This window comes from Schistocerca nitens, chromosome 5 (genome assembly GCF_023898315.1).
Source record: "Schistocerca nitens isolate TAMUIC-IGC-003100 chromosome 5, iqSchNite1.1, whole genome shotgun sequence".
Taxonomy (NCBI): Eukaryota; Metazoa; Arthropoda; class Insecta; order Orthoptera; family Acrididae; genus Schistocerca; species Schistocerca nitens.
The window spans coordinates 261,825,331-261,850,897 of NC_064618.1; the positions used below are offsets into that span (position 1 = coordinate 261,825,331).

Genomic DNA, 25,567 nt, shown 5'->3' on the forward strand with positions numbered 1-25,567 from the left:
TCACACATTTTCTGGCGGCTCCAAGTTTTTCCCCGCTTGTCATTCCACAGCGGCCTTGGGGATGGTCGATGAGCTGCTTTTAGTTCATTGCTTCGGTGCGGAGACCAGCGACATTTTTAAAGACGGATCCTGCTCTCCTCCGCTCTCTGCTCATCAGGCTATTGTTGTATGTTTGTGCCTTGGGGCGTGTTCCCAACGGTTGCTTACAAAAGGTATGTGGTGAGCAACGCATCGGGTCTGCCCTAAGAAATTTCGGATCCGTTCGTCCGGACTACATTGTCCGACGTGTGGTAGTTTCATGTCAAGTAGCTTCAATTCTTTTTGTTCCCATTTAATGAACCCGTTTTCAGAAACATTGAAAAGATTGTTAAATAACTTCAACTGCTGAAATATTATCTTGCTTCAGAAATGGCTCTGAGCACTATGGGATTTAACTTCTGAGGTCATCAGTCCCCTAGAACTTAGAACTACTTAAACCTACCTAACCAAAGGACATCACACACATCCATGCCCGAGGCAGGATTCGAACCTGCGACCGTAGCGGTCGCGCGGTTCCAGACTGAAACGCCTAGAACCGCTCAGCCACTCCGGCCGGCTTATCTTGCTTCCATTATTAAAATCTGCTGTAAATATTTCATCAATAGTGACCAGTGGCACACAAGATTTATATATGTTTGGAAAGAGAATAATTCTTCTAAAATTAAAATTTCTTGTTTTACGTTCCCACGAATGACTTTTCGAGCTAGTATCTGAATTAACACTACTATCTTTTGTTATTGGATCTCACTGAAATATTTGATAAATTGTTGATCGATTATCAGTAATTGATTTTTAGTAATTTTACTTACATTACAGTTTTGTCTTAATATGTCAAGGTCCTCTAGGCATAATTAATAAAATGATTTTTTTTGGCAAGGCTTAATAGAAATTTTCATACGAATGATGTTCAATCCTTATGTGGCGCGGTCCTTCCCCTCAAAGACAACAAATACTGTAGTGCGTATCTGTGCTCATATCAACAAGCAGGGGAACGTTGTACACTACTTTTCTGAATGTTCTGGAATTTATACCTCACCCAATTGGCCTAAAGATGTGTGGAAGGAGACTGGATAGGGGGTAGAACGGAGAGAAGAAATGAGGGGAGGAATAAGAGAAGGGGTGTGATACTTCTTTACATAAAGAGAAATGGCAACATTGCAGATTGCACTCGTACCTATATTGGTCTACTGCGCACTTTGTCGTCTACTTAAAACCGTGTTTGAACCATTTTGCATACATGTTCAGAACGGTAGCATGGAAATGAATGACTAACTTGGCCGTTTCTGAGATGCTCGTTTCGAGGCCTCAGTCCATAACAATCTGCCCTTTGTCAGAGTCAGTGAATTTCATCTTTACAGCTCGAATCGTCGCTGAAATGTTCAAACACCCATCCGTCAGTGGTCAATTATTATCTTTTTTCAGTTTTTTGGGTTTAGGGACATGCCCATGTAGCCATCTCAATAGTGGAATGTCAGTTATGACGGTACGAACGTGAAGACAACTCAGCACTCCATCCCCAGGCGGAGAAAATTTCCGACCTGGTCGGGTATCGAACGCGAGCCCCTTCAGTTAGTAATCTGCTGCCCTGACCATGCAGTTACCGAGTCAATGTTTTGGCTCATCAGTGTTTAATTTACATCTATATGAGACTTGTATCCTTGTGGAGACAAGTGTTCCAAAGATGTAGTGAGAAAGTCACAGTACATTCGGCCGAAGTCAATAATACTGTTTTGTTTCTTCTGTAATCAATTCACAAAAGGTATGTGGTAAGAATAACTATCAGTACTCCTCGGTGCAAAGTCGAATCTATTGCAATTTTTGTGTCTGCAAGGATATATTAAAAGCTAACCAGCCCACGAAAATTATTTACATCAATAAATTTCCATCTGTCGATATTCAAGGAATGCCATGTGATATGATGCTGTGATATGGTCCAATGTTTATTGGAGTTATTTGCCGAAGTGCGATCTACCACCATTTTTGAAAAACTGTACTGCATACTAGTCACCCTCCATATTTCTTGAGCTGCTAAAATCCTCGGTGGTGCTTTATCAACAGCTACTTACAAATACAGAAAGGTAGTTGAATCTTTTGAATATAAACAGTGTATCTGCAGGATGAGACTTTATAATAACAAATCGTGTTTTGATGAAACCGAAAAACATATTGTGTTCTATAGTGTGTGTAGGTTATAATGATCTGGAAATAACAGTGAAGCATTTAAAATCAAATTTTGAACCATAATTTCCATGAGTTATATCTCTTTATTCAAAACATATATCGTTTAACATTTTATGCTATTAGTGTCCCTGTCACAACAGTAATGATGTGATATTCATTTCTACGATAGGACTTTAAAGTGGAAACTCCATCGAGTCGACTATCTGTTGCAGGATAGATGGGAACACATCATTACACCAGGTCACTACGTCGTCCCAGAAGATGTAGCCAGTCTCGAAACGAGCCTAAAAAAAAAAAAAAAAAAAAAAAAAAAAAAAAAAAAAAAAAAAAATGTAATGAAACGAAAACATACCGTGTAGAACAAGAACAGTGTTGAATATCGTAGACGTGGTGCTGTAGACCAATTAATGCTCTCCATCTTCGGAGGTATACCATGTGCATGTTATCATTATAGCTACCACAGTATATTTGTGTCAGCTGGCCTTACTTGCTCCAAATAAGAAATTGTACATTCAAACAAATCTGAACACGTAAAAAATTCCAGTTGCCAATAGTAAGCTCTATTATCCTAAAACTCCTTTCATAAATGAAAATAAGGACTTCCTGTCAGGATTCCAGAATAACCTTGTGTACAACATGAGTTAGAGCTGTAATTTATTTAAAGACAGTAAAAAGTTATCAGCAAGGACATGTATAACATTTCATAAACAGAAAAATTAAGTCAAAGTACTGCTAGTTATGTCTGCACTCTAAATTATGACTATGATGACGCAACGGAAAATTCTTAATAACTCAGGCTGATATGAAAAACAAGGAGATAAAGACGTGTAATAGCCACGGTAAAAACACAACAATATTCCAGCACGGCATCCTAAATTCAAATACACTGAAGAGCCAAAGAAACTGGTACACCTGCCTAGTAGGGTGTATGGTCGCCGCGAGCACGTGCAGTTGCCGCAAAATTACATGGAATAGACTCGACTAATGCCTGAAGCAGTGCTGGAGGGAAATGATGCCATGAATCCTGCGGGGCTGTCCATAAATCCGTAAGAGTACGACGGGGTGGAAATCTCTTCTGAACAGCACGTTACAAGGCATTCGAGACATATTCAATAATGTTTATGTCAGCAGAGTTTGGTGGCCAACGGAAGTGTCTGAACTCAGAAGAATGTCCCTGGAGCCACTCTGTAGCAATACTGGACGTGTGGAGTGTCGCATTGTCCTGCTTGAATTGCCCAAGTCCGTCGGAATGCACAATGGGCATGAATGGATGCAGATAATCAGACAGGATGCTTACGTACGTGTCATCTGTCAGAGTCTTATCTAGATCAGGGGGCGCGTATCACTCCATATGCACACACCCCACACCATTACAGAGCCTCCACCAGCTGGAACACTCCCCCACTGAAATGCAGGGTCCATGGATTCAGGAGGTTATCTCCTTACTCGTACACGTCCATTCGTATGACACAATTTGAAACGAGACTTGAGCGACCATCCAACATGTTTCCAGTCATCAACGGTTCAACTTCGGTATCGACAGGCCCAGGAGAGGCTTACAGCTTTGTGTTCTGCAGTTATCAAGGGCACAAGAGTGGGCCTTCGCCTCAGGAAGCCGAGATCGATGCTGTTTCGTTGAATGGTTCTCACACTGACACTTGTTGATGGCCCAGCACTGAAATCTCCTGCAGTTTGCGGAAGGGTGGCACTTGTGTCACGCTGATGGATTTTCTTCAGTCGTCTTGGTCCCGTACTTGCAGGATCTTTTCTCCGGCCTCAGCGAGGTCGGTATTGGTGTTTTACAGGATTCCTGATCTTCACGGTACACTTGTGAAATGGTCGTGCGAGGAAATCCCTACTTCGTCGGTACCTCGGAGATTCTGTCTGCCATCGTCCGTGCGCCGACTATAATACCATATTAAAACTCACTTAAATCTTGATAACCTGTCATTGTAGCAGCAGTAACTGATTTAACAACTGCACCAGACACTTGTAGTCTTATATAAGCATTGGCGAATGCAGTGGCGTGTTCCACCTTTTTACATATATCTGTGTTGGAATAAGCACGCCTACACCAGTTCCTTCGGCACTTCACCCATTTGCTTCCCTCGGCAGTGCCACCGAGAATTCGAGCTGAAGGGTGCCATTTTCATTATGGTACTAATTAAACGGTTCCGCACTCATCATGACAGAGTTAGAAAACAATCCCGGTTACTTGAGCTCATAGATTCTTGATATTAAATAACTCCGTACGCCAGTCGTTACGAACATGATGGTAATTGTCCTGTCTGGTAATTACCCTCTGAGATCTCTACTGTCACTATTCGGGTGGACTCCATTATCTTACAGGTAAAGTTCTTCTTCTTTACCATCATGGTCACTCATCTATTCGACATCAAAGGCTCGCTATCGGCACCTTCTCGATTTCCTTACACTGCGTATGCCAATGATACACATTCTTGCTGCTCAGACGTATTTTGTCATGTGGTCCACCGGCTTTTCATTATATCATCTCGATCTTGCCGTAGCAAGCAGTGGGCTTAAGAATACTCCTAAAAACTTACAACCACCGTTTCCTACAGCAGGAGTATAAGATAAATCCTATACACGTGATTCAAGTGTACATACGAACTGCTAAAAGGGGTGTCAACAGACGTCTTAAAACACATAAGACAATTGTCGTCTGGGCAACGCGATTTCGAGTGTCTGATGTCAATGTTTCGTCATGGTCCAGTCAGTGTTGTGCTAGCATATTCAGGGAGGAAACTCAAAAACACACCAACGAGTAAGAAGAAGAAACAATGATAAGCTGTTGGTCTCAGTGCTTAATAAACAACGCAGGAGAGTTTCTGAAAAGTTTGGAAGATAGGAGACGAGGTACTGGCTGAAGTAAAGCTGTGAGGACGGGGCGTAAGTCGTGTTTGGGTAGCTCAGTTGGTAGAGCACTTGCCCGCGAAAGGCAAAAGTCCCGAGTTCGAGTCTCGGTTCGGCACACAGTTTTAATCTGCTAGGAAGTTTCAAATCATCGCATACTCCACTGCAGAGTGAAAATCTCATTCTGGGAACGTACACTCTTCTATCACACAAGCTCCATGAAACACGTTCGGAAATTTGGAAATTTGTGGTAAGTTCATGTGGGACCAAACTGCTGAGGTCATAGGCCCGTAGGCTTACACAGTACTTAATCTAACTTAAACTAACTTACGCTGAGGACAATACACACACCCATGCCCGAGGGAGGACTCAAAGCTCCGACGAGGGGATGGGGGTGGGGGTGGGGGGTCGAGCCGCACTAACCGTGGCAGTGCTCCTGAGACCACGCGGCTACCCCTCGCGGCTAACATCTTCGTTAACAACCTGAGGAGAGCGAGTGTGTTCTGTTTCGCCTTTAGCAAAAGCATACACTAATAAACGGAGGCCGCTGTTGTATTAATCCATTCAAGCAAGGATTGTAATGGCCACGATTATGAAGAAATCAGTATATAAAATTAAAAATTTTAAACTCTGCGCCCTCACATACACTATTATTCTGCGTGAGTCTTAAAGAGAAGATTAAATACACCGAAGCACCAAAACAACTGATATACGCGTGCATATTCAAGTACAGAGCTACGTAAACATGGAGAATTCGGCGCCGCGGTCGGCACCACGATATAAAACAACAAGTGTCTGTCGCAGTTGTTAGATCAATTACTGCTGCTACAATGCCAGATTTAAGTGAGGTTGCACGAGGTATTAAAGTCGGCGCACGATCGATGGGACTCAGCATCTCCGAGGTAGGGATGAACTGGGGAGCATTTCACGAGTGTACCGTGAATATCAGCAATCGGTAAAACATCAGATATCCGAAATCACTGCGGCCGGAGAAAGATCCTGCAAGAACGGGAGCAACGACGACTACAGAGAATCGTTAAACATGACAGAAGTGCAATCCTTCCGGAAATTACTGCAGATTTCAATGCTACGCCATCGACAAGTGTCAGCGTGCGAACCATTCAACGAAACATCATCTATATGGGCTTTCGGAGCCGATGGCCCACTCGTGTACGTTTATGACTGCACGACACAAAGCTTTACATCTCGCCTGGGGTCGTCATCACCGACATTTGACTGTTGATGTGGGGAAATACACTCCTGGAAATTGAAATAAGAACACCGTGAATTCATTGTCCCAGGAAGGGGAAACTTTATTGACACATTCCGGGGGTCAGATACATCACATGATCACACTGACAGAACCACAGGCACATAGACACAGGCAACAGAGCATGCACAATGTCGGCACTAGTACACTGTATATCCACCCTTCGCAGCAATGCAGGCTGCTATTCCCCCATGGAGACGATCGTAGAGATGCTGGATGTAGTCCTGTGGAACGGCTTGCCATGCCATTTCCACCTGGCGCCTCAGTTGGACCAGCGTTCGTGCTGGACGTGCAGACCGCGTGAGACGACGCTTCATCCAGTCCCAAACATGCTCAATGGGGGACAGATCCGGAGATCTTGCTGGCCAGGGTAGTTGACTTACACCTTCTAGAGCACGTTGGGTGGCACGGGATACATGCGGACGTGCATTGTCCTGTTGGAACAGCAAGTTCCCTTGCCGGTCTAGGAATGGTAGAACGATGGGTTCGATGACGGTTTGGATGTACCGTGCACTATTCAGTGTCCCCTCGACGATCACCAGTGGTGTACGGCCAGTGTAGGAGATCGCTCCCCACACCATGATGCCGGGTGTTGGCCCTGTGTGCCTCGGTCGTATGCAGTCCTGATTGTGGCGCTCACCTGCACGGCGCCAAACACGCATACGACCATCATTGGCACCAAGGCAGAAGCGACTCTCATCGCTGAAGACGACACGTCTCCATTCGTCCCTCCATTCACGCCTGTCGCGACACCACTGGAGGCGGGCTGCACGATGTTGGGGCGTGAGCGGAAGACGGCCTAACGGTGTGCGGGACCGTAGCCCAGCTTCATGGAGACGGTTGCGAATGGTCCTCGCCGATACCCCAGGAGCAACAGTGTCCCTAATTTGCTGGGAAGTGGCGGTGCGGTCCCCTACGGCATTGCGTAGGATCCTACGGTCTTGGCGTGCATCCGTGCGTCGCTGCGGTCCGGTCCCAGGTCGACGGGCACGTGCACCTTCCGCCGACCACTGGCGACAACATCGATGTACTGTGGAGACCTCACGCCCCACGTGTTGAGCAATTCGGCGGTACGTCCACCCGGCCTCCCGCATGCCCACTATACGCCCTCGCTCAAAGTCCGTCAACTGCACATACGGTTCACGTCCACGCTGTCGCGGCATGCTACCAGTGTTAAAGACTGCGATGGAGCTCCGTATGCCACGGCAAACTGGCTGACACTGACGGCGGCGGTGCACAAATGCTGCGCAGCTAGCGCCATTCGACGGCCAACACCGCGGTTCCTGGTGTGTCCGCTGTGCCGTGCGTGTGATCATTGCTTGTACAGCCCTCTCGCAGTGTCCGGAGCAAGTATGGTGGGTCTGACACACAGGTGTCAATGTGTTCTTTTTTCCATTTCCAGGAGTGTATATAGCCTGGTCGAACTAGTCTGGTTTCAAATTGTATTGAGTGGATGGACATGTACGGGTATGGAGACACCCTCTTGAATTCATGAACCATGCATGTCAGCGGGGGCTGTTGAAGCTGGTGAGGCTGTTTAATGGTGCGAGACGTGTGCGGTTTGAGTGATATGGCAAGCATGATACGTCTAGATACGACTCTGACGGGTGAGACGTACGTAAGGTTCAAATGTCTCTGAGGTCGTCAGTCCCCTAGAACTTAGAACTACTTAAACCTAACTAACCCAAGGACAACACACACACATCCATGCCCAAGGCAGGATTCGAACCTGCGACCGTAGCGGTCGCGCTGTTCCAGACTGAAGCGCATTGAACCGCTGGGCCACAGCGGCCGGCGACGTATGTAAGCATCCTGTCTGATCACCTGCATCCATTCATATCCACTGTGCATTTCGACGGACTTCGGCAATTCTAGCAGGAGAACGCTACACTCCACACCTCCGGAATTGCTACAGAGTAGCTCCAGGAACCCTGTTACGAGTTTAACACTTCCGCTGGCCACCAAACTACGCAGACATCAATATTATTGCGCTTATCTGGGATGCCTTGCAACGTGCTATGCAGAAGAGATCTCCATCCCCTTGTACGCATTTATGGACAGTCCTGCAGGATTCATGGTGTCAGTTCACTCCAGCACTACTTCAGAGCTCAGTCGAGTCCATGCCACGTCGTTTTCCGGCATTTCTGCGTGCTCTCGTGGGCCCTACACAATATTAGGTAGGTGTAACAGTTAATTTGGCTCTTCATTGTAAGATGTCCATAACACAATTCGGCACGGTTCTGCAATTTTTTTTAGCAATGCGATGATGTCAAAACAAGACTTTTGAGTCGTTCTAATAACCAGTTTGTCATTTTCGGCTAACTAAACAGGTTTAGGTTTTAAAATGAATACACTTCACCTTAATAGGCTTTGATGATGTCTCCTGCAATAGGGGAAATAGCATAGGCGCAGAAACGTGCCTTAGACAACGTCCTAATCTCCACGAATAATTATCACCGAGGACGTAGACCCGGTTGTTAAAACTTTTATTACATGTTCACATTTTCTCACTTTGGATCGTGAATGTACTAATCCCTTACATATGCGATTAATATATAAATCATCCTATAGATTCTGAGCTACAGACTTGGTACGATTCTTTTGTTCTCATATGCTGACAGCAATGATATTTATATATGTATTCAAATGTACTAAGTTAATCTATAAATCTGAAATAATCTGATAGCTAGTAGTCATTTTCTTATTCTGGATCATACAGATTAACTACTACGCTACATCTATCTCTAAAAGCAGTGTACTCTTCTCCTTTGCTAACCTCGTTTCTTTACCATAGTACTCCACGAAAGTTGTCGAATGATACTCAGAATACGAAATCTCTTAGGTTCGATAATTTAAAAAAAAAATGTGTGAAATAGATGGATAATTATGGTGAAATATAGTAAAACAAGAGGTAGTCAAATGGAAACAAGACAGATGGAAAAAGTAACTAAACTGTTTCATTTTTTCAAAAGTAATCGCCATAAACGTTGATACATTTATCCCAAATGCATGGAAAAATGTTTACGGTAGCCTGTGGAAAAATGACTGTGCCTTTGCGGCCACCATTTCGTCCGAAGCAAATCTACCGCCACGAATATCTTTCTTCAGCGCTCCAAAAATACCGAAGCCCCATGAGGGTGTATAAGGGCCTTCCAGAGAAACTTCTGTAGTGTGGTCGAAAAAACCTTGGCATCTTGTGAGCCGTGCAGTTGCTTGGATCGAAGAGGTGCCCACTTGGGTACAATCATGGTTCGTAGGCAACCGAAAACATTTTTTCTCAAGAAGTCACTCACAGTCTTGCCTCATAGTGGCATAAATATATTAACAGTTATGGTGATTCCTTTTGAAATCAGTTAACTTACTTTTTCCGTCTCCCTTCCTTTTCTTTTGACTGCCCCTTGTAATTATAGCAACTGTTATCACCAGTACGTGTGGGCGTCGTATATTTCAAAATACACATGACACGGACTGCCAGTTTTGTTTGCTACTTTATTTTTGTTTCAGCACGCCGCCTCATATGGGCTCGGGGTAACTTGTCACCTGTATCTGGGTTTTTCAGGCAAAAGATTTAAAAGAAGCTCAACGGACGAAAACAAGGCAAACCAAAACGAAGTAACATAATAAGATAGTGGAACATTTACAAATGTTTTATAATCTACAGTCAGCATAATGTTCGAATGGTATTTACATACAATTAAACCGTTCATGTAATTCGTTTTTAATTGAAAACAAAAATTTATATTGTAAAAGAAAAACAATAAAAATGTATTTGAAACATGTTCCAAAAAGAAATCGTTCTCAAAAAGGAGCGCTCTACATTCACTAAAATGCGAAGGTCCTTCACTGGAGGAAAATTATGTTTGGGCAGGAGAACGTTAGGTGGCTTGAAAGATAAGTTCCATTGAGTAGTATCTGTGGAAATAAAGGTAAGGATGGATGGTGGGAAGATACAAAACAAGGAAAAGGCTGAGATTTGATTAGTGTTATGGTACGAGGGGGAGTAGGGACAAGGAAAACTGAAAGATGGATGGTGGAACCCCAATGTGAGGTAAGATAAATGGGAAAGTGCTGTAGCTGACAAGGTGGACAAATATCGGGGACGTCTGGGGGAGAATATGGTGTTTGTGTGTGTGTGCGTGTGCGTGTGCGTGTGTGTGTGTGTGTGTGTGTGTGTGTGTGTGTATGTGTGTGTGTGTGTATTTCTGTGAAAGATAGAGAGGGATAATCGGTATATGTTGGAAGGGAATGTTTTGTGTGTGTGTGTGTGTGTGTGTGTGTGTGTGTGTGTGTGCGCGTAAGAGTAGGATTGGTGGTATTTGTGGGCAGGCATGTAGCAAAGTACCAGAACTGAAAAGCAGAGGTCAGCCAATAAGAATGGAGAACAGTTGTAGATAGTGTAGGTTGTACGGAGCAGTTCAGTACGTGGAACGAGAAATGGAAAACTGATTAAGCGGTAAAGGATCCGTGTGGGAGAAGGTAAACGGAAACAGAAAGTGGACTGAGCGCGTAGCGTTCAAGGATTTGGAAGAAGTAATGTAATGTTTTTTGGGGGCCGAATATCAGTACAACATTGATGTAGGAGACGATAAGTTGGGTCAGCGTTTAGTAGGGGAGGTAGATTATGAGGGTGGATTGCAAGACTTGATAGTATAGCTTCAGGTACTGTGCGCTTTCCTGTGTCGGAATCCGTATGTCAGATTATCAGTTGTGGTTCTGTTACATTGGTTAGCCTGAAAGCCTTTTCCTGAAAGTGGCTTTTACGCACATTTACAGACTTTTTTAGACAAATGGCATAATAGTTCTCCATCTCAGCCTTAGGAACATCATACGTAGGTAAAATACGAAACGTTCACAGTACAAAGATAACACGGTTTGTAGAGTGATGTCGCGCTTAACTTCCTCCCCTTCGAGTAACTGATCCTTGTAGGAACTGAAACGGTGACATATTACAGAACCAGAATAAATACAGTGCAGTTCTAAATGAATAAAGTATTACAAACGGGTGAACTATTTGCCGATAATAATTACAGAAAATGTAAAAGGAGGATGAAACTCTCGATCCTTGTGCAAGCGCAGTGAATCGGAAGTCGGCACATAAGAGGTAATACTTAAGTGAAGAGTTTCGGGTTATCAGAGAAAATGGCGGATTTCATGCAGGCAGTATTCTCAGCGTTAGAATTTGACAATCGTTGTTTAATCGTAAAAGTACACAGAAAATTTCATGGGCGATACAATTAAGCGTCTCCAAGGCCAACTTCTGCAGTGACATAGTCAGTTGAGAAGAAAGAGGTTCACTGTGCCAAAAAAGTACCGGAGGCGACTTTCATCATTACAAAACTAAGAAAGAATTTTCCTTTCCTTTAATCACAGTAAACGGAAATCAAAAATGGTTCAAATGGCTCTGAACACTATGGGACATAACTTCTAAGGTCATCAGTCCTCTAGAACTTAGAACTAATTAAACCTAACCAAGCTAAGGACATCACACTCACCCATGCCCGAGGCAGGATTCGAACCTGCGACCGTAGCGAAACGGAAATCAACGTATTGTACCAGCAGAGAGCCAAATGCCACACGCAATGGTTCGGTGATCTCTGAATACAAAACTGAAAATAAAAAATTTGGCCTACATAATTCAGATTTTACAGGAACGACACAGCAAGACAACATGTTGTTGTTATTGTGGTCTTCAGTCCTGAGACTGGTTTGATGCAGCTCTCCATGCTACTCTATCCTGTGCAAGCTTCTTCATCTCCCAGTACCTACTGCAACCTACATCCTTCTGAATCTGCTTAGTGTATTCATCTCTTGGTCTCCCTCTACGATTTTTACCCTTCACGGTGCCCTCCAATGCTAAATTTGTGATCCGATGCCTCAAAACATGTCCTACCAACCGATCCCTTCTTCTAGTCAAGTTGTGCCACAAACTACTCTTCTCGTCAATTCTATTCAATACCTCCTCATTAGTTACGTGATCTACCCACCTTATCTTCAGCATTCTTCTGTAGCACCACATTTCAAAAGCTTCTATTCTCTTCTTGTCCAAACTAGTTATCGTCCATGTTTCACTTCCATACGTGGCTACACTCCATACAAATACTTTCAGAAACGACTTCCTGACACTTAAATCTATACTCGATGTTAACAAATTTCTCTTCTTCAGAAATGCTTTCCTTGCCATTGCCAGTCAACATTTTATATCTTGTCTACTTCGATCATCATCAGTTATTTTACTCCCTAAATAGCAAAACTCCTTTACTACTTTAATTGTCTCATTTCCTAATCTAATTCCCGCAGCATCACCCGACTTAATTCGACTATATTCCATTATCCTCGTTTTGCTTTTGTTGATGTTCACCTTGTACCCTCCTTTCAAGACACTGTCCATTCCGTTCAACTGCTCTTCCAAGTCCTTTGCTGTCTCTGACAGAATTACAATGTCATCGGCGAACCTCAAAGTTTTTACTTCTTCTCCATGAATTTTAATACCTACTCCGAATTTTTCTTTTGTTTCCTTTACTGCTTGCTCAATATACAGATTGAATAACATCGGGGAGAGGCTATAACCCTGTCTCACTCCTTTCCCAACCACTGCTTCCCTTTCACGCCCCTCGACTCTTATAACTGCCATCTGGTTTCTGTACAAATTGTAAATAGCCTTTCGCTCCCTGTATTTTACCCCTGCCACCTTCAGAATTTGAAAGAGAGTATTCCAGTTAACATTGTCAAAAGCTTTCTCTAAGTCTACAAATGCTAGAAACGTAGGTTTGCCTTTTCTTAATCTTTCTTCTAAGATAAGTCGTAAGGTCAGTATTGCCTCACGTGTTCCAATATTTCTACGGAATCCAAACTGATCTTCCCCGAGGTCGGCTTCTACCAATTTTTCCATCCGTCTGTAAAGAATTCGCGTTAGTATTTTGCAGCTGTGACTTATTAAACTGATAGTTCCGTAATTTCCACATCTGTCAACACCTGCTTTCTTTGGTATTGGAATTATTATATTCTTCTTGAAGTCTGAGGGTATTTCGCCTGTCTCATACATCGTGCTCACCAGATGGTAGAGTTTTTTCATGACTGGCTCTCCCAAGGCCATCAGTAGTTCTAATGGAATGTTGTCTACTCCCGGGGCCTTGTTTCGACTCAGGTCTTTCAGTGCTCTGTCAAACTCTTCACGCAGTATCTTATCTCCCATTTCGTCTTCATCTACATCCTCTTCCATTTCCATAATATTGTTCTCAAGTACATCGCCCTTGTATAAACCCTCTATATACTCCTTCCACCTTTCTGCCTTCCCTTCTTTGCTTAGAACTGGGTTGCCATCTGAGCTCTTGACATAAATACAAGTGGTTCTCTTCTCTCCAAAGGTCTCTTTAATTTTCCTGTAGGCAGTATCTATCTTACCCCTAGTGAGACAAGCCTCTACATCCTCACATTTGTCCTCTAGCCATCCCTGCTTAGCCATTTTGCACTTCCTGTCGATCTCATTTTTGAGACGTTTGTATTGCTTTTTGCCTGCTTCATTTACTGCATTTTTATATTTTCTCCTTTCATCAATTAAATTCAATATTTCTTCTGATACCCAAGGATTTCTATTAGCCCTCGTCTTTTTACCTACTTGATCGTCTGCTGCCTTCAATACTTCATCCCTCAAAGCTACCCATTCTTCTTCTACTGTATTTCTTTCCCCCATTCCTGTCAATTGTTCCCTTATGCTCTCCCTGAAACTCTCTACAACCTCTGATTCTTTCAGTTTATCCAGGTCCCATCTCCTTAAATTCCCACCTTTTTGCAGTTTCTTCAGTTTCAATCTGCAGTTCATAAACAATAGATTGTGGTCAGAATCCACATCTGCCCCAGGAAATGTCTTACAATTTAAAACCTGGTTCCTAAATCTCTGTCTTACCATTATATAATCTATCTGATACCTTTTAGTATCTCCAGGATTCTTCCAGGTATACAACCTTCTTGTATGATTCTTGAACCAAGTGTTAGCTATGATTAAGTTATGCTCTGTGCAAAATTCTACAAGGCGGCTTTCTCTTTCATTTCTTAGCCCCAATCCATATTCACCTACTATGTTTCCTTCTCTCCCTTTTCCTACACTCGAATTCCAGTCACCCATGACTATTAAATTTTCGTCTCCCTTCACTACCTGAATAATTTCTTTAATCTCGTCATACATTTCATCAATTTCTTCATCATCTGCAGAGCTAGTTGGCATATAAACTTGTACTACTGTAGTAGGCATGGGCTTTGTGTCTATCTTGGCCACAATAATGCGTTCACTATGCTGTTTGTAGTAGCTAACCCGCACTCCTATTTTTTTATTCATTATTAAACCTACTCCTGCATTACCCCTATTTGATTTTGTAGGTATAACCCTGTAATCACCTGACCAAACGTCTTGTTCCTCCTGCCACCGAACTTCACTAATTCCCACTATATCTAACTTTAACCTATCCATTTCCCTTTTTAAATTTTCTAACCTACCTGCCCGATTAAGGGATCTGACATTCCACGCTCCGATCCGTAGAACGCCAGTTTTCTTTCTCCTGATAACGACGCCCAGAGATCCGAATGGGGGACTATTTTACCTCCGGAATATTATACCCAAGAGGACGCCATCATCATTTAATCATACAGTAAAGCTGCATGTCCTCGGGAAAAATTACGGCTGTAGTTTCCCCTTGCTTTCAGCCGTTCGCAGTACCAGCACAGCAAGACCGTTTTGGTTAATGTTACAAGGCCAGATCAGTCAATCATCCAGACTGTTGCCCCTGCAACTACTGAAAAGGCTACTGCCCCTCTTCAGGAACCACATGTTTGTCTGGCCTCTCAACAGATACCCCTCCGTTGTGGTTGCACCTACGGTACGGCCATCTGTATCGCTGAGGCACGCAAGACTCCCCACCAACGGCAAGGTCCATGGTTCATGGGGGGAAGAGAACATGAAACGTACGAATTATGCTGTGTCATCACCGGAAGCCATAGAGGAAGTATATGCTGCACCTCATTTTCAACCATGAGACAACACTCCACATTGTGTAAGTGGAAGATTCAACTGGGAAAACACCAGAATACGACGACCGAAAAGCCATTCTGTGTAACTGGAGGTTAACGTGCTCTGTGTGATGATATCACAAAAATTGCACGCTCTATTTTTCTTTCTTTGAGGTGAGTGTTTCAACAAACATTTACCTGGATATGCATGATCAATACCTGATGACATAATTTCATACGAATTCCACGGCCTGCATTTCTCAGTAAGGTGGACGTCCATCTTACAATGTAGTACGGAGATTATCATATTTTTAAATCAGTATCTTCCAAATCTCTGGCTAGTATAGGAGATGACGACGCCATGTTGCGCCTTCACCCACGTAAATTTCCAGATCTGAGACTCATGTATTCATTTTTATAGCGTTGAGTGAAAGACGTTGTGCCGAAAACAATTCGAGATAATGCAATGAGCACATCTGATGCTCTCACGTCGGTGGCTTGAGGCATGCTTCAGAATATATGCTGTGAAATCAATTATTTTAATGTTGTCCGTCTGAGAAAAGGAGTCATACACATCATATGTAAACGACATACACAAATTTGAATTATTTCTTACATTCTTTGCAATTATCATCGCCGCAAAGATGTACAGAAATGGCTATAGCCGTTTGTAACCGATTTATCCATTTTCAACTACTTTAATGGGTCATAGCCTATAAGGGTGTCGGCCACATGTGAGACACCAGCTGTAGAAAAAGAAGATTTGATTTGGTGTCCCTGCAATACACAACACGTAAGAAACAAAAGAAAAAACTGGGCTCCTTGAATTGGAAGGAGTCGATAATATTAATTTAGCGTTACTCACCACCCTGGCAAGAGCCCTTGTTACGTTGGTGTCAGGAACATAAACGGTATAGTTCGCTGATGAGGTGGCCGACCCCGCAACTGATGCTTTCGGTGTAGATCCCTCCACTGTGGTGTTGCGTTGCACCTGCAGCAGGAAATTATGTAAGCTTCTTGTTTACTTTAGTACATTTGTAAAACCGAAATAGCTATTTAGTTAAGAATGAAAGAAGAGCGTGGTTTATTACCAGATAATTAGAGACAAGAGCACAATGTCGGATTAGCGAAGGACAGTACTGTTCTCAAGCGACTTAGTGCAACAATCGGAAACCTAATTCTGTATAGCGGTCCTCCTTCCTCAAGAATCCCAGAATAGTCTGCTATTCTCCACCAATCTCCTGACGCAAAGTACACACGACGTGTTGTACACTTGACAGCAAAGAAAGTCGGCCACTGCTGGATGCGACCAACATAACACACCTATATCGTAGGTCCTCTAAGCGCTGAAACCCTGTGGGGTACAGTCGCTACAGTCTACACAATGGTTATCACAGGAGATATAACTAATACCGCGATAAAATAAATTTTAGAAAACACGTTATTAGAGATGAGACAGAACTTACCGCTTATAAATTGAACTTCATTACAATAAGTGACACTGCAGAAGTCTAATCACACCCATTAAATGACATGAAGAGCTGTTGTTCGTGACCTAAATTTCAACCCACCGTTAACCAAACAGTGCTCGCATGTCGGATCGAGAATCGAGTAGGCGTAAGGACACGTAAAATATCAAAGTGTTCACCAGTATCGGTTTACAAGGTCGAATGTCCGAACCTGCAAGTAAATGACGACACATTTAGCACTGCACCGGTAACCCAATGAAGCTTATACGACCCTGAAAGGAAACTACGTAAGGTATGTAATAAACTGCAACACACAAGTGTAAAACGCCGATGAAATAAAGTTGTGGCGATGGACAGGGATTAGAACCCAGTATCTACATGAACTGTTAACTATGCACAATCAGATGTCAGATATTAAATGTGTTCATCAACAGCGTGATATTGGAACCTGAAACAAAGATACAAATGATTCTGCTTTGGCAGGAATTCGAAAACAGCACCTTTCGCTATTGTTTTACAGCTGCGAATAGACATTAAATAGCCGGCCGCGGTGGCCAAGCGGTTCTAGGCGCTTCAGTCCGGAACCGCACGACTGCTACGGTCGCAGGTTCGAACCCTGCCTCGGGCATGGATGTGTGTGATATCCTTAGGTTAGTTAGGTTTAAGTGGTTCTAAGTTCCAGGGGACTCATGACCTCAGATGTTAAGTTCCATAGTGCTCAGAGCCATTTGAACTATTTAGACATTAAATATTTATTGTTTCTTCGCCATCAGCGAGATGTGCACATGTTCGGCTCGAGGTAACACAACCAATAGATTTGTGCTGCCACGGACTGCAACCCCGCTAATTTCATCGTTGTTGACAGCACATGAAGAGGGTCAACTATCAAATTCTCTTTCAGTAGTATTTAGGATCGCGCCGTTCTTAGAAACCTGGACGAGCTTGGCATCGTGAGTAAACTACGAAGTGACGGCACACTATCATATTCAAGGGTTCCAATCCAGAGAAAAATAGGAATTGGAGCACGAATCCCTGTCTAGTACCAATATTTTCTAAATCTCAAGATCACTTAAAATAAAAATTGAGAGCTGCGCCAGTGGTCTAGAGATAGTGTCTTTGATTAATAACAAAAACGTCCTCGGTTCCAAGCTCGAAACCCATCACCGCTTAAATTTTGATTAGTAATCAGTATTGGTGGCCGAAGATTTACGGCATAAGAAGTCACCCTCATTCTGCCAACGGCCTTGTCAAAGAGGGAGGAGGAACCGACTGGTGTTCAGGGCACTCCAAAATGTTGCTGGTTGGTTGATTAGGGGGAGAGGACCAAACAGCGAGGTTATCGGTCCCATCGGATTAGTGAAGAATGGGGAAGAAAGTCAGCCGTGGCCTTTCAATGGGACCACCCCGGCAGTTGCCTGAAGCGATTTAAGGAAATCACGGAAAACCTGAAACAGGATGGCCAGACACGGGTTTGAACTGTTGTCTTCCACCTCGCTCGGTCCTAAATAGGGGGGGAACAGCAATAGTCAACGGAATGACGATGCAGAAGGCGATGGAAACCATTGTATTAAAGACGCATAATGTGTATTCACAGTACATGTGGTCTGTAACTGAAAAAGTGTCATGATGATCTTTCCATTGGCAAAAGATTCCGGAATAGTCCCCCATTCCGATCTCCAGGAGCGGACTACCAAAGGGGACTCTGTGAGTGGAATGTCAGAAGCCTGACATGGTAGAGAAGCTAGGAAACCTGAAAACGGAATGTAAAGGCTCAATCTGCATAGATATAGTAGAGGTCAGGGAAGTGAAATGGAAAGAATTTCAGGTCAGAGGAGAGTAGGGTGATATCAACAGCAGCAGAAATTGGTATAACGAAAGTAGGACTCGTTATGAATAGTAATGTAGAGCAGAGAGCGTGTTACTGTTAACAATTCAGTCATAGGCTTGTTCGATAAAGAATTGACAGCAAACCAACATCGACAACGATAGTTCAAGTGTACATGCCAACGTCGCAAGCTGAAGATGAAGAGATAGAGAAAGTATATGAGGAACTTGAAAGGATAATACAGTACGTAAGAGGAGATGAAAATCTAATAGTCATGGGGGACTGGAAGGCAGTTGTAGGGGAAGGAGTAGAACAAACGATTACAGGAGCATATGGACTTGGACAAGGAATGAGAGGGGAATAAGACTAATTGTGTGCTGTAATAAATTTCAGCTAGTAATAGCGAATACTTTGTTCAAGAATCATAAGAGGAGGAGGGAAAGTTGGAAAAGGCCGAGTGATACGGGAAGAAATTCCTAAATCAGATACTGTAAGCCCTACCCAGGAGCAAATATAGACCCAGATCACAATTTAGTAGTGATGAAGAGTAAGATGAAGTTCATGTGATAAGTCATGGAAAATCGATAGGCAAAAAAGTAGGATACGGAAATATTAAGGAATAACGAATTTCGCCAGATGTTCTATAAAGTTGTGGATACAGCAATAAGAAATAGCTTAGCAGGCAGTACAGTTGAAGAGGACTGAACATCTCTAAAAAGGGCAGCCTCAGATGTTGAGAAGAAAAACATAGGTACAAAGAAGGTAACTGCGATGAAAACATGGGTAACAGCAAAAAACCACTTCAGTTGATCGATGGAAGAAGGAAGTACAAAAATGTTCAGGGAAATTCAGGAACATAGAAATACAAGCCGCTGACGAATAAAATAAATCAGAAGTTCAGGGAAACTAAGATGAAATGGCTGCAAGAAAAATGTGAAGAAATCGAAAAAAATCGGAAGGACTGACTCAGCTTATAGGAAAGTCAAAACAACCTTCGGTGAAATAAAAAGCAAGGGTGGTAACGTTAAGAGTTCAATGTGAACTCCGCTGTTAAATGCAGAGCAGAGAGCGGATAGATGGAAAATATACTTTGAAGGATTCTATGAGGGAGAGATTTGTCTGACATGATAGAAGAAGAAAGATGAGTCGATTTAGAAGAGATAGAGGATCCAGTATTAGAATCAGAAAACATTGCATCAGTATTTCTTAAATCAATGGGGGAAGTGGTTACAAAACGACTGTTCACGTTGATGTGTAGACTATATGAGTCTGGCTTCATACCATCTGACTTTCGGAAAAATATCATCCACACAATTCCGAAGATTGCAACAGCCGACAAGTGCAAATATCGCACACTCAGCTTAACAGCTCGTGCATCGAAGTTTCTGGCAAGAGTAATTGATAGAAGAATGGAAAAGGAAATTGAGGAGTGTTAGGTGACGCTTAGTTTGTCTTCAGGAAAGGTAAAGGCACCAGAGAGGCCATTCTGACGTTGCGCTTGATAATGAAAGCAAGACTAAAGAAAAATCAAGAGACGTTAATAGGATTTGTTTACCTGGAAAAAGCGAACGACGGTGCAAGATGTTCGAAATTCAGAAAAAGGTAGGGGTAAGCTACGGAGAGAGACGGGTAATATACAAAATGGTTCAAATCGCTCTGAGCACTATGGGAATTAACATCTGTGGTCATCAGTCCCCTAGAACTTAGAACTACTTAAACCTAACTAACCTAAGGACATCACACACATCCTTGCCCGAGGCAGGATTGGAACCTGCGACCGTAGCGGTCACGGGGTTCCAGACTGTAGCGCCTAGAACCGCATGGCCACACCGGCCGGCACGGGTAATATACAATATGTACAAGAGCCAAGAGGGAATAATAAGAGTGGACGACCAAAAACGAAGTGCTCGGATTTAAATCGTTCAAATGGCTCTAAGCACTATGAGACTTGACATCTGAGGTCATCAGTCCCCTAGACTGAGAACTACTTAAATCTAACTAATCTGAGGACATCACACACATCCATGCCGGAGGCAGGATTCGAACCTGTGACCATAGCAGCAGCGCGGTTCCGAACTGAAGCGCCTAGAACCGCTCGGCCACAGCGGCCGGAAGTACTCGGATTAAAACGGGTGTGAGACAGGGATATAGTCTTTCGCCCATACTGTTCAGTCTGCGCATCGAAGAAGCAATGATGGAAATAAAAGAAACGTTCACGAATGGAAGTAAAATTCAAGGTGTAAGTATATAAATGATACGATTCGCAGATGACATCGCTATCCTGATTGAAAGTGAAGACGAAGTACATGATCTGCTAAGTGGTATGAACAGTGAGATACGTACAGAATGTGGACTGACAGTAAATCGAAGAAGGACGAAAATAATGAGAACTGGCAGAAATGAAAACAGCGAGACACTTAACATCAGGATTGATGGTCACGAAGTAGATGAAGTTAAGGAATTCTACTACCTAGGCACCAATATAACCAATAATGGACGGAGCAATGGGGTCAACAAAAGCAGACTAGCACTGTCGAAAAGAGCATTCCTGAGCAAGAGAAATCTACCAGTATCAAACATAGGCCTTAAATTGCGGAAGAGGTTCTGAGAACATACGAGTACAGCATTGTATGGTAGTGAAACATGGACTGTGGAAAACCGGAAAAGAAGAGAATCAAAGCCTTGGACATCTGGTGCTACAGACTAATGTTGAAAATTAGGTAAAATGATAAGGTAAGGTATGGGAAGGTTCTGTGCAGAATCAAAGCGGAAAAGAATATGTGGAAAACATTGACAAGAAGAAGAAAAAGGATGATAGACATTTTTTAAGACTCAGGGACTGACATTCATAGTTGTAGAGGGAGCTATAGATGGAAAAAACTATAGAGGAAGACAGAGATTGGAATCCATCCAGCAGATGATTGAGGACATAGATTGCAAGTGGTACTCTGAGATGAAGACGTTGGCACAGGAGAGGAAGTGAATGAGGGCCGCATCATGCCAGTCAAACGACTGATGACTCAAAACGAAATGACCTTACATGACGATTGTTTTGTGAACTGAAATACCATTACTATGGCAAGAAAGCTTACTAGAGACAGAATTTCTGCAAGCAGCGACTTCCGTTCTGACAGCCAAAACTAATCCAACTCTATACAAATCAGTAGCGAATGGACGTGTCTAATGTTGATTTGGGTTCATGGTACAGTCCTTCGTTGTTTACTTGGTGTTACTGTATGTCAAGAGGGTGTGTTTTTGACTGTTAGAAACTGGTACCCACAGTTGGAATCGAACCCACATCTTAGCCATTAAAAGCTAGCTTAAGTCCAACCACTCACCGCATTCGACACGTGTTAGCATCATGTTTTTCTTATAATGAGGTACGCTGCACGCGGTAGGAGAAGTATTGAATTTCACATGATCTGCTGTTGTGAATAAATTATTCGTCGTCTAGTGGTCAGTGTCATGCAGTATAAACACAATGCCGGGATATCAAACCCATTATTTTCCTTTGTTTTTTAAGCCTTGTTCCGTCTGTTCGCTAAGAGCATCTGTCTGACAGAACGTGAGGGAAAATTTCGTTCATTTTTCTCACTAGTCAGTAATAGAAAAATCTTGCCGAAACTTATTTGCGAAGTGCTCACGGCGTCTGTCAGGATAAGACTAATTTAAGCATTATCAGCCAGCGGGCGCATGACACAGATCGGCGTCAGCCCAAGCGATCGCGACACTACGGGCATAGAGCATATGATTTCCACCGGACTTTTCTGCGCTAGAATTAGCAAGTATAGCATTACGTACCATTAAACTATATTTTAGCATGCTCCATGGCGATATTCAATGGCATGGTGCTACAAGCGTATTTAACTATGGTTTCATTTTGTCAAGATTGCAGTATAGCTCGTGCCATGACAACTTGAATATTTCTGTTTTTTGAGTTATGAGAAGTGTCGTCTATGCGTTAGAAAACGGAATTAAGTCTAATATTTGTGACATTGTGTTCTGTTTGTGTTTTAAAGAAAGGTGAAAGCAGTGGAGGCAAATCGAAACACCCGTGACCTGTATGGAGTGAGAGCTATCGAGAAAGTCAAGTCGTATCGTTTCAAGTATGATCGTTTTGAGATAGATTGATGGCCACATTTTGGAAGACAAAAGGGCGTTGATGGGGGACGTTTCTGTGATTTACTACTGTGGTCGGTCACAGTGTATCCGATAACTGCGAAGTGTGACTCTTGCTTTAAGCAGTCATATTGTGGTTAAGAGAAAGGAAGGAGGATTATGGTACAACGTCTTATCGAAAACGAGGTTAGACGTGAAGCAGAATATCTAACTGGAAAGGATGAGGAAGGAAGTCATCTGACCGCTTTCAAATGATTGATCCTAGCATTTGCCGTAACAGATGTGATGAGGTCACCGTAAACCTAAATTTGAAGTACCTTATGGTAACTTCATAAGGATAAAGTAGCGGGTAAGCCACAACAAACGTTATCTCAGATGGCCTGTAACAGTCCATGAAATGCAATATTATTGATATACACCTGGTGGCACAAAGAAGGTGTTTTGTGATAAAAACTGCTTCACAGGTATGTGACCTTCGGAGCTGATATTTGTTGCCAAAGAATATATGCCTTGGAGTCGCAGGGTAACAAACGCGATCTAGAAGACAGCACCAATGAGCTTATTTGGCTAACACGCCTATCAAACGTCTTCTGATCAGGCACGTTATGAGTTTACCGTCTTTCCCCCGTATCGATCAACCAACAAGAAAGCTACTTCTTGTTTTCATTTGTTTGTTTTTGTTTCGTTTGGTTTGGAGAAGGTGCTTTAAGCGTGGCTTAACTCAGAATCAGCAAGTCATTAAATGCTTTGGATCTAAAAACAACCTGCGCATCATCAGACTGTTGTTATAACGTGATGGAATAATTTGGTGACAATTTCTCTGATATTTTTGTCTATTTTGTTCAAAAACCTAACAGGAAACGCTATTAATATGCAGTAGACTAATACGACTGCTGTCTTTTCATAATACCATACAATGAATGGCTATCTTAATTGAATGTGAAGTCTTTTGTGATGCTCAAGTAGCTTTAAGGACTCCACCGTAAATACGATATTCTTTCTGTAACAGTAATGAAACACAGTTAACAAAGTATTCAATGATACTATATCATTAACAGATTTTTTTATTTACAGTAGCACTTCCACAGCATTTTATGATTGTTACCTCTAGATCTACTTGTTACTAAATGTAGCTACACGTCTTATCATGAAAAAATTTCTAAACATATCTGAGTTCGGTACAGCAATTTGTAGCTCTGGTGTCACAGGGGGTAAAATGTTAATCTCACGCCAGATTGGAACTGAGAACTAATGCCTCTTACTCTTTAGAGTGGGTCGACATTTTTATGGAGCGAGCGACCAGCTGCAGCGTTCAGTGCCTCCGTATTGGCCATGTGATGGCTGATACAGATAATTCGCAATGCAGACACCGAGATTAGTTGTAGTTGCTGCGTGAAAGTAATCTCCCCTGTACCCCCTGCGGGTTCGGGGGTAAGAATCGGCCCGCGGTATTCCTGCCTGTCGTAAGAGGCGACTAAAAGGAGTCTCCGACGTTACGGCCTTATGTGATGGTCCCCTGTCGGGTTTGACCTCCATATCTCAAAATTTTTCCGAAGAGCGAGCCGATTCGGGAAGGGCGCCTTACTTGGTGCATTGTGTCCATCTTGCGTTGAGAACGTTCGCCAGCTTTTTCGTCGTTGCGTTGCAGTCCTGCCCGCTCCACATCTCATGGGCATGGATACGCTCCTGCGTGCACTTTCTGCCCAGCGATGTGCAGGGCCACTTTTTGCACTGACGGCGACCATGGACCACAAGTCACCTAACATCCAGCACGGTAGCCGGTCCGTTGTGGTGGGGCCGCCATGTACCCTCTTGGTTGTAGCCCCCTGACAACACAGGGATCGCTCTACTGATGCCTGCGCCGTTAACTCCCCACGTATGCCAAGGAGTAGATGCCCATCTCCCTGGGGCATCGGGACTCCCGGCAATGGCCATCCTGCCAGGTGGCCTTTGCTGTGGCTGGGTGGCGCCCGTGGGGAGGGCCCTTGGTCGGAGTAGGTGGCATCAGGGTGGATGACACGCAGTGAAGCGTGGCACATCTTCTCTTGCTGGTGGCCAGCCACCAGCAGTCTCTAAGCGTTCGAGGGCCCATTTTAAAGGTAACGTTTATGACCCCAAATCGTTCCCCTCCCTCGCCACACCATGGGAGGAACGAAAGGCTATGAATGAGAGCGACAGGTATTCGCCCCGGTATCTCGTCTGCACCAGAGCTGACGGGGAATCGTTTGTGTCTGTGAAGCCTCAGTTCTTTGTCGAACATTTAGAGGACAAGTTCGGGGAGGTGGAGGGCTTGTCCAAGATGCGGTCAGGGTCGGTCTTAATAAAAACGGCATCCTCTGCCCAGTCACGAGCCTTGCTCGCTTGTACGAAGTTGGGGGATGTTTTTGTTACTATCACCCCCCATAAAAGCTTAAATATGGTCCAGGGAATTATTTTTCACCGCGATCTCCTTTTACAGTCCGATGACGAGCTGCGCGCCAACTTGGAGCGACGAGGTGTACATTTCGTCCGGCGTGTTCATCGGGGTCCGAGGGACAATCAGGTAGCTACCGGTGCCTTCATCTTGGCCTTCGAAGGTGATCTCTTACCAGAGAAGGTCAAGGTGATGGTCTACCGGTGTGACGTCAAACCCTATATCCCTCCCCCGATGCGGTGCTTTAAGTGCTGGAAGTTCGGTCACATGTCCTCTCGCTGTACTTCTAGCCTCACATGGCGAGATTGTGGACGCCCATCTCATCCCGATACTCCATGTGCTCCGCCTCCCGTCTGTGTGAACTGTGGAGAGCCTCA

General features: G+C 43.5%; 1 protein-coding gene across 1 annotated transcript in view; it reads right to left on the reverse strand.

Annotated features, from left to right (window-relative positions):
• Positions 1-2,369: 2,369 nt before the first annotated feature.
• LOC126260264 (uncharacterized) overlaps positions 2,370-25,567 on the reverse strand; it is an 81,120-nt gene continuing 57,922 nt past the window's right edge. The window contains exons 4-5 of the mRNA XM_049957593.1: positions 16,230-16,355; positions 2,370-2,504 (exon numbers count right to left, since the gene is read on the reverse strand). Coding sequence (XP_049813550.1) covers positions 2,394-2,504; positions 16,230-16,355 — 237 coding nt within the window. The 3' untranslated portion in view covers positions 2,370-2,393. The remainder of the gene's footprint in view (positions 2,505-16,229; positions 16,356-25,567) is intronic.